Raw genomic sequence first — 10,556 nt, 5'->3', positions numbered from 1 at the left:
AGTGCCCAATTTATATATTGTGGGGGGGGGGGGGAGCATTTTATTTTCTATAATTTACTTTAGAATAAGACCCTTCTACTTCTATCTTCTTCTTTCTCTCAATGGCGGATCCATCTGTGACCCATCTCACACCACGTAACTATCACACTTAGAAGGCAGAAATGACATGACTTCTTATGTCAAGGGGCTTATGGTCATGTCTAGATGAGAATTGACCTATTCTTACATGAGCTTTTGAGGTTCTTCAGCATAGGAACAAAATGGATGAGGCCATGAGATTGATTGCACTTAACATTTCAAACAATCTACTATTTCACTTGGATGGTTTGACTACTCCACGAGCTTATTGGCTCAAATTTTAGACTTTGTTTAGCCAAGTGAATGAGTTTCGGGCACTTTAGATAGATGCAGAGTTGACTTCTTTGATACTCGATAGCTTTCTCACCATAGAGAACTTCTTGATGAAGTTCAAATCTCTACGTACACTTTTGCAAGGATGTGGGAAAACCAAGACAGATGATAAGTGTATCTTTTTGATACTCTCAAAGTTGAGGGGACAATATCAAATCTTCTCTTCCACTTTCTACTCCACTATGGATGACTTGGGTGATAGACACAAGATGCCTTCATTTGAGATATTTTGTGATCGGTTAATTCGTGAACAGTCCAAGATTACTCAAATGGATTCACTTTCAAGTTCACAATCACAAGCATTGCTTGCCAAGGATACACAGGAGCAGAAGTCGAAGCAGATATCAGATCCCTCTACTACTGGTTCATCATCTTCTAAGAAGAAAGAGAAAAAGAAGACTGAGATTCCTACCTGTTCCTATTGTGGGAAACAATCTCATGATGAGGCACATTGTTTTCAAAAGAGATTTGATGGCTGTGAGAAACAAATTGCAGATTTGCAAGCTCTTCTTCAGAAGAACATTGTCTCTTCTCCATCCTCTTCTACCTCACAAGGGTCTGCCTTTCAATCTTCTTCCACATCTTCGCCATCTACATTGGATCTTGGAAAGGGTCATGCATTACAAGCTACCATTACATCTCCTTCACAGGTTCCTTGGATACTAGATTCAGGTGCTTCTCACCATATGACATCTTCTCAAGGTGTCTTCTCTACTCTTGAGGCTTCTCCTATTCCTCATATTCTCATGGGGAACAACACTGCACTACCAGTCTATGGGAAAGGTTCAGTTCACATCCAAGATGGTATATTCAATGATGTATTGTATGTTCCATCTTTGTCTGCCAACCTTCTCTCGATTTCTCAGATTACATGTAGTGGATCAGGGAAGATAGTTGAGTTCACTGCTGATTCAGTATTCATTTAGGATCGTGTAACAGGAGGTCTTATTGCTACAGGGGTAGTTGATCCTTCCACTCGTCTCTACACCTTCACGCACTCTGGTCCACCATCTCCATTATTGGAGCACACTACTTCTCTTTCACAGGAGCATCATGTGGTGCAGTTAGGATACTTGAACCTTTGTATTGTTCCTGAGATCCCTATTTTGACTGCCATGCCACATCTAGTTGAGGACTTTTCTCTTTAGCAGGATTCTTCTTCTTCTGCTCTGCCTGATCCTCCAACTCCATTCATCGAGCCTCTAGGTGCACCTGTTGCGGATTCTATTGTGGACATTCATGACACTGTCATCACACCTACCTTGGGGATTCCCTTTCTGGTTCCTCATACATTCTCCTCTCGGCATCAACTAGGCTTTCCAGTTGTGCCTCTCATTCAAGGATTCCCTTGTTATGTACCCTTGTTTCTTCCACATTGGATTTGCATTGGTTTGATCCCTCCTTCAGGGGCTCCTTTATTCTGGGGAGGCTGGTTGTACTTATGGTTTTGAGTGAGTCTCTTGACTCTTTTTCAGCAGAAGTTATCCTTGGGGGGATTGGTTGAGGCCTTCCTTCCTTCACTTCATGTTTTTTTCTCTTTGCATTGTACATGGGTACCTAACATGGCCTCGTTGCCGGGACCCATTCTGCATTTTCATCTTAGTTTTGTGAGCTTAAGGCATTCCCCTAAGTTGCACTTAAGGGGGGTGTTAGAATAAATAATTAATTATTTATTCTATTTACTTAAGCTTACTTAGGTTAATGCATTTATTAATATATAGTATTTAATAGTTGTAGTGGTTAATTGTTGACAACACGGGAGTTTGTTCCCTTCTAGCATGTTCCACCTTTTTGTGGATGCTTGGTTGTCAACCTTATCTTTTACCACTTTCTAGCTTGTTCTACAAGCTTCCATGAGGCCTTTATATTTGGTCTCTCTCTCATTGTAAAATCACCCATTCACATAGCAATTTCATTTTTCCTATTGTGAAATATTTTCTCTTGCTTTGTTTCCTTCAAGCTTTTGCTCCTTAGGTTTCTCTTCGACAAGCTATTTGCACTGCAAGTGATCTTGACAACTGTGGAGTTGGATTTCATCAACTCCTACAGCACCTACCTCTAATATCAAATTGACTCTACCATATCCAACGCCATTTCACTTAGGTTCTATGGAAAACCTTCTTAGACTATGCAACCAACATAAATTGCAATGATGGGTGATTCATCTAATCCTCTATTCCTATCTCATAAGAAAAAATAAAGAGAGTTTTTTGAAAATTGATTTACAGAGGAGTAGATAGAAAAGTCAACCAAACACGCTGAGATCACCTTAGAAAAGTACAGGAAAGGTTATGAATTCCATCAAATAAAATTAATATAATATTTTAGAAATCTAAGATATAAAAAAGTATCTGCATAATACAAGCATGCCCTTTTCCTATACCTACCTACTATAAAGCACTTGACACACATACATTTGTTCATAACATTTCAAAGCAAAGCAATTAAATCAATTATAGTGGGAGAAAGAGGGTAAAATTAAATGGAAAATAATTAACCATCAAGAGTAGAAGAAAAAGGTGCAATAATAGAGATCAATAGAAAAGTTGTAATCAATAATTTTTCTAATGATTTTAAGATTTAAAAAAAGCCAAAATAAGATTTGCAGATATGATTTGTTGAGGAATTCATTAAAGATACTTACTTTTTGATAAGGAGAAATGATTTTCATTCTACAAATAAATGAAATTTATCTACTATTTTTTTACATTATTTTGATAAGAAATTGATATCTTAAATAAATTGTATTCAAAATATTATTTTCAAAGCATATACCTATTCTCAATGACAACTAGAATATACTAAATTGATATCCCCTTCATCTTTTACACCACAAATCTATGACTTTTATCAAACTCTATAATTACAAAAGTGTATATTCCTTTTATAAATGGTCTCTTTCAAATTGAAAAAGGAAATGAAAAAAGGTATTCTTAAAATTTTTTTAAATCTTCGCCTTAAAAAAGGAAATAAAAAATAGTTATCTTATATATATTTTTTAATCCCTTGGCTAGAAGGAGAGGTTTTGTTTCAATTACCTTTATGGAATTTTGTTAACCATTGGAAAATGTTACACTACAGAAATTGTGCATCTTTATCAGTACCAACATTTTGCATATTAGTATTAGATATATTGTACAATATTTGTGATGGTGTAAACAAATTGTACATCTTTATTATTATCTTGCAGAAGCTTTTGTACAAAAGTAATAGATTGATTACATTTGTAGTGGGTAAAATAAATGATTAATAGCACTATAGAACACAAATTCAAAATACTCCCTTTTGGAACAATTCTCACAATATGTTAACTACGAGAAAACCAGAACAATAACTACAAACATTTAAATAATGTGAAAAAATAGACTTCAAAATTTGGTGTGGCGTTTAAGGTATTTAAGATATGCACAACTGAGGCGTACTCTTTATCTACACGCACCTACTTCAATCCATATTTACCGCGTCATTTTTCAACGAGTTACCTGGGCTATTTAAAGGGAGGAAGGGTGGTGTCATGCATACAAAGTCACCAATCGCAAACCGCGTTTTTGAAGGCAGGCGAAGAAAGATCGCTGAGATTATGCGATGACAAGAGTTGGGGAAGGCAGGAGAGGATGAAGATAGAAAAGAGTAGTTGAGTGAACATTAAATTTGTGTACCCAGATGAGTCAAGAGGAGGGAGTCATTAAATGACAGCAGTAAAGAATCCCCAAGCAGCAAACTCCCCGCTCATTAAGAGTTATTGCGGTGCGGTTATTGTTGGTGGTGCCTCACTGCGCTGCACTGCACCACGCCAATTTGTTGCGAGCAATTAGTTCGAAGAAGCCGTCATTTGCTCGGCATCTTCACCGGAAGATCTCATCTCCGGATTCTCCATTTAATGCTCGCAATTACTCCTCCACCGATCTACCTCTTTCCGATGCCGATGCCCCTCCCTTCGTTTCCCGTTTCTCATTCCGGTCGTCGGCTGCCTTGGCCGCTGACGAGATGAGCGATTGATTCTTCACAGGCGTCTGCCACTCTTCAGATCTGCTCGCACGAGAAAATGGCAAACAAAAAGCTCCATTCTTTCCTTCTCAGATCTGCTCAAAGGGTTTTCCTTCTCTTCTAGCTAGGAATTCATACTGTAAAACTTATACTTTTATCTCTCTCTGTGCTCTGGTGTTTTTTGTTTCGTTGAAGTTTGAGTAGTTGTGGTGAGTTGGTGGATTGATCTGGGTTGACCAACAACATGCCAGCCGGTTTGATGGTTCCGGCGAGACATGTGCCCCCTCTCATGGCCCGCCAGGGTCTCTCCAAGCCTGGTTTCACTACCTCCTCCCCCGGACTCTCGCTTGCACAGGTCGGTTCATTCTCCACTTCATCTCTTTTTCCATATTAGTTGCTGCTACACATCACAGGCAGAGAGATTTAGAGCCTGTTTAGTGTTGTTTGAAGATTTAGAGTCTGTTGTAGAAAGGAGTTTGAGGAATCCTTCCATGTGTGTGCTTGTTCTTTAGCCCAACATGGCGGGAGAAGGGCAGTACGAGCATGATTTGAGTGTAAGTGCAAGGGCGGAGAGCGAAGGGGGGATGGGGATGGGGATGGGTATGGGCTTGAGAGAGGACGAGCTGGAGAGCAAATCAGGCAGTGATAACATCGAAGGCGGCGGAGACGAAGATCAGGATGCAGGCGATCGCAGGCCTCGCAAGAAGAGATACCACCGCCACACGCAGCACCAAATTCAAGAGATGGAGATGTAAGAGCAGCAAAACATTTGCTTGTTTCGTTCTTTTGCCTCTGGAGATGTGAACGAAAAGTTAGGGTTTTCTTTTGTTGTTGCGCAGGTTTTTTAAAGAGTGCCCACATCCGGACGACAAGCAGAGGAAGGAGCTCAGTCGAGAACTCGGTCTGGAGCCTCTCCAAGTCAAGTTTTGGTTCCAGAACAAACGCACGCAGATGAAGGTAAGTGAGTCTTCTTTATCAGTCCCAATTTTTAAGCTTGTGTGTTTCAACGGTGAGATATATGGCCTCGTAGAGTGTGCAGTAGAGAAAAGTGCATGTGGTTTAGTCACCATCTTTCCAAGTTATGTATGGGATAATGCTAATGATTGCACTTCCGTGGAGAATTTCACCGATGCCCAAAACTTTTGAAGTCCATACGTCTGTTGCTGCTTTTGTAATGCAACACACATCTTGTATACAGATGGTTTTACTTGAAGCTTTACTGGGGTTTCCTTCATCGTTTCTTAATTTCTATCAAGTTTTCTTAAACATGCTTGATGAAGAAATTGTGGGGAGTTTGACGAATCTCAAAGTTACTGAGTACAAGTTATATATATTTCTAAACAAGCTTGTGGAGTGAATGAAAAAACCCTAGTGTGTGTGTGATTGATTGATGGAGCAGACGCAGCATGAGCGTCACGAGAACTCACAGCTGAGATCAGAGAATGAGAAGCTGAGGGCGGAGAATATGCGGTACAGAGAAGCGCTCAGCAACGCGTCGTGCCCCAACTGCGGAGGCCCCGCCGCCTTGGGAGAGATGTCATTCGACGAACAACAACTCCGTGTGGAGAACGCCAGGCTCAGGGAAGAGATCGACCGCATTTCTGGAATCGCCGCCAAATATGTGGGAAAGCCATTGTTGTCAATTGCACCAGCGGCTGCACCGCCGCTCGCTTCTCTCTCCCGTTCGAATCTTGATCTGGCGGTGGGCAGCTACGGGTTGCCGCCATCTCTCGGAGCGGACATTTATGGCTCCTCCTCGGTGGGTGAGATAAGCAGTAATTGTAATAACAGTAAGTCCATTGTGGGGCCGAGTGAGGTTGAGAAGCCCATGGTCGTTGAGCTTGCTGTTACTGCAATGGAGGAACTGGTTAGAATGGCGCAGATGGGTGAGCCCTTGTGGACCTCGCATCCTGAGTATCCTTCTACTGAAATTCTTAACCAGGACGAGTATATCACAAGTTTTCCCAGAGGTATCGGCCCGACTCCATTTGGATCCAGGATCGAGGCATCCAGAGCTTCTTCTATTGTTATCATGAATGCCATCAATCTCGTTGAGACTCTCATGGACGTGGTATGCATAAAAAAATGTGGTTTTGATTCGAAAGGTTGTACTTTTAGGTTATGCTCTTTTGGTTTTGATTGAATGAAAGTTTAAATTGTTTAGGGCTGATTGTTTTAGGCTAATTTTTTTTGGTCTTTGCAGAACCAATGGTCGAGCATGTTCCCCGGCGTAATATCGAGGGCGTTCACGGTGGATGTTTTCTCCACAGGCGTGGCAGGCAATTACAACGGTGCCTTGCAAGTGGTATGGGAAATAATCTTAACTCACTTGCCATGGATGCTGGAAATGATTTTAATCTGCCTATTTTGGGAGATTGAGTATCGCATTCCATGATTCGTGATCTTTAATCTTAAAGAGCTAAAGAAGCGATTTTTATTTGTTTGTTCAGATGTATGCAGAGTTTCATGTGCCCTCGCCATTAGTGCCCACTCGTGAGAATTACCTGGTGAGGTACTGTAAGCAGCATTCAGAAGGATTATGGGCTGTTGTTGATGTTTCTCTGGATAGTCTACGAGGAAATCCTGCCAGTATGATAAGATGCCGAAGACGGCCATCCGGCTGCCTCATTCAGGAAATGCCCAATGGCTATTCCAAGGCATGCATATTTTGTGCTTTTTAACATGATCAGTCCCATCTATGGACATTTCTATGCTGAATTTCAATTTCCTCGAAGAAAAAAGGCTGAAGCATTTTTACATAAGAGATGTTAAGATGATGATGATCTTTAATGGTGGAACAGGTGACATGGGTGGAGCATGTTGAGGTGGACGAGAGAGCGGTGCACCACATATATCGTCAGCTGGTGAACTCGAGCCTGGCATTCGGCGCCAAGCGTTGGATAGCGAATCTGGAGAGACAATGTGAGCGTTTGGCGAGCGTGTTAGCCAGCAATATCAACGCCAAGGATCTCGGAGGTAGGTGAATCTACGTGCGCTGCAAATCAATTCTATTCTAGTGCATTGAAATAGGTTACCATCGACATTGTTGGATTTGTGCAGTGATTCCGAATCCGGAGGGAAGGAAGAGCATGTTGAAATTAGCGGAGAGGATGGGGATAAGCTTCTGTGGAGGTGTGAGCGCATCAAGTGCTCACACATGGACCAGTCTCTCTGGAAGTGGTGCTGAGGATGTGCGAGTCATGATCAGAAAGAGCGTAGATGATCCCGGCAGACCTCCTGGTATTGTCCTCAGCGCTGCCACTTCTTTCTGGCTACCAGTTCCTCCAAAAACCCTATTTGATTTCCTCCGAGATGAAAACTCCAGAAATGAGGTACACACCCCAATCTCCTATTCTCTTTCCATTCGCCACTAAATTATGAATTCGTACCAAGTGTATGTAGTCTCATATTATTGCCATCATATGTCAACCCCAAAACTATGTCTACCCCAAAACTATGGCTGATATCGGGGACTATAAAAGATGTCTAACTGAAAAATCATTTCTGTTGGCAGTGGGATATCCTGTCGAATGGTGGGTTGGTTCAAGAAATGGCTCATATTGCCAATGGACAAGACCCTGGCAATTGTGTCTCTCTTCTACGTGTCAATGTAAGTTCTTCAACCCGCTCTTACAATCAATATATGTCAATCCAATAACCATGGCTGGTGTTGTGGACTATAAAAGATATTGTGCAGTAGCTTTCTAATTTGAAAATAGCAATTTTGAAAAGATACGTTACAACTCTTGATCTTATGATGATTTGGATGGCAGAGCGTGAATTCGAATCAGAGTAACATGCTGATACTCCAGGAGAGCTGCGTGGATGCGGCGGGGTCGTTCGTGATCTATGCTCCAGTAGACATTGCAGCCATGAATGAGGTGCTGAATGGGGCAGATCCAGACTATGTGGCCATTTTGCCATCCGGATTTGCCATATTACCAGATGGGCCCAAGTGTATTGTTAACTCAGTGAGTAATAGCAATAGCCACAGCCATAGCACCAATGCGAATGGGAATGGCAATGGGAACGAAGGAGGGTCTCTACTCACAGTGGCATTCCAAATTCTGGTGGATTCGGTTCCAACGGCCAAGCTCTCACTCGGCTCTGTTGCCACTGTCAACAGCCTCATTTCCTGTACAGTCGACAGGATCAAAGCTGCTCTCAATTGTGATAATCCTTGAAAGACCAACAATCATCACCAAACTAGCAAGGTTCTTCTCCTTTTCTCCAATCCTCTTCTTCAATTCTTTTTCTTCAATACCGTTTTTCTAGGGTACTGTAATCTGTATTAGCATTTGATCTCTTGTGTCGCAACTCATGAAACATAGATCAATGCATTTGACCCAAAAATTACACAATTGAATCTAGATAACAATATCACGATTTGACTTGGCTGCAAGAAATATGTCCCACTTATTGTATCTGTTCTTGTGACAGATGGTCCTGAGTTCTTGTGAAGTCAAGAACGCACCACATACAAACATGTGAAAGATGGCCTTGCCGTGTGGTGTGGAGTAGCAGCTTCTTCTGCTTCACCACTATGCAAGGGTGGTGGTTCGGGTATTGACTTTCACCTACAACAATTACATTTGCATTTGCTTTTGATTCTGCTTGCATGCATGCTAGCCAAATCTGGCTTCCAGGAATCATGATTGAATGAAGCTTAATTCAATCCTTGCTTCTTCTTTTTGCCTTTGTGCATTACTTCTCAAGCTTGCTCCTCTAAGAGAGTTTGTAAGTGTCAAATTAGCTAGCCACACAAGCAATTAGGCATAGATTATATTGTATTTTCATATTTTATTTAGTATCAATGTAAAATTGCAGCATCTAATGTTATCAAGGTAATAGTTTATTTTACAGTAAATTTTTATCATTTAATAATTTCCTTTTTAATGAATTGAAGTTGTTTCACCAAAAGAAAGACAGCTGAGATTGCAAATTTAGGCCGCCCATTTTAAATATAATTAGAAGAACGAATTAACTATTCAAGTCAATATAATCAAATTGTAATGCTATAATTTATTGAATATGTAAGTATAAATACAAAAGGGATGTATTTTTTTAATTATGTTATGTTCTCAACATTTATTTTGTTAAGATTTTATAATTGATATTTTTTTATTTTAGAATTTTTAATTTATCTTATAATTTTTAATATATGTAGTTTTAGATTGTTTCTAAAACTGCATGTATTAAGATTATATATTGATTTCTATTCAAGTTAGAAGTTATTTTTCTGCGAAGTTAGTTTTGGTTGTCTAATTTTAATTTTTTTAAAAAAAGTTGGAATAATTTAAAATATAATTGGACTCTAATATAAATTTAGAGCTAGGTTTTTTTTGTTTTGTTTTTTTTCCCCTTTCTTTGTAAGGTATTTATTGGAAAGTTTTTTATAATTTTTATAATTGTGATTTTTGATCTCTTTTAATGATTTTTTATTTTGAACTAAAACAATTTTTTTTTGATAAATGGACAAATTTTGGTTCAAGATAACATTTTATTAGTAGGTTTAATATAAAGTTTTCATATAGTTTAATTCTTATTTAAAATAGTATAGTACTATTAGAAACAAGGTACTTTTAGTTAAATGATTAGTCTAATTAATGATCTTGATTTCAAATTATAGATTTGAGTAATTGAGAAATAAGGATAATATATGTATTTTAGATTAATTATTATTGTTATTTTTTTTGAACTAGTAGATTTTATGTTTTATTGCATCTTTATTCGTGGTTGAGGGTGATCTAAAGCGGATATTTTGAGTATTTCATGTACACAATGGAATGAAATTAGTCATTCTCTAGAATATTGTTGGTGAAAAATAAGTGTCGTGTTTTTATTTACAAGATCCAAATGATGGTGCTCCATTAGATATATACTTCGAATTTCTCAATGTGCAAGAGCACAAAATTATGGTAATTCGAGAATGTGTTTTAATTTGGACTATAATGATTCATCAAGATTTGAGAGAATTGTGTGAAGGTAATGATTTGGGATTGTCTTCTATAGAAAAACACTTGAAGCTTAAAGGACTATGGATGTGGTACGCATTCATAAAATGGAAATGATGCAATGGTGTTTGGTAGGAACCTTTTATAAAATAAGAAACTTTTACATACAAGTTGGGTGTAGGCTTTGGAGGACAAATTTTTGAG

At 39.2% G+C, this 10,556-nt stretch overlaps 1 protein-coding gene across 1 annotated transcript; it reads left to right on the top strand.

The window, feature by feature from the left end:
- Window positions 1-4,159: 4,159 nt before the first annotated feature.
- LOC149543038 (homeobox-leucine zipper protein PROTODERMAL FACTOR 2-like) lies at window positions 4,160-9,265 on the top strand. The gene is made up of 11 exons (XM_089797971.1): window positions 4,160-4,753; window positions 4,911-5,149; window positions 5,238-5,355; window positions 5,798-6,469; window positions 6,602-6,703; window positions 6,849-7,055; window positions 7,200-7,374; window positions 7,459-7,730; window positions 7,913-8,008; window positions 8,172-8,612; window positions 8,839-9,265. Exons 1-10 carry the CDS (start codon window positions 4,643-4,645, stop codon window positions 8,580-8,582), a joined length of 2,403 nt encoding a protein of 800 aa, XP_089654097.1. The 5' UTR covers window positions 4,160-4,642; the 3' UTR covers window positions 8,583-8,612; window positions 8,839-9,265.
- The last annotated feature ends 1,291 nt before the right edge of the window (window positions 9,266-10,556 follow it).

This window comes from Cupressus sempervirens, chromosome 8 (assembly GCF_028749045.1).
Source record: "Cupressus sempervirens isolate cs-2001-9-10 chromosome 8, ASM2874904v1, whole genome shotgun sequence".
NCBI classification, from domain to species: domain Eukaryota; kingdom Viridiplantae; phylum Streptophyta; class Pinopsida; order Cupressales; family Cupressaceae; genus Cupressus; species Cupressus sempervirens.
The sequence above is the reverse complement of the archived record's forward strand: the minus strand, read 5'-3'. Positions and strand labels throughout refer to the sequence as shown.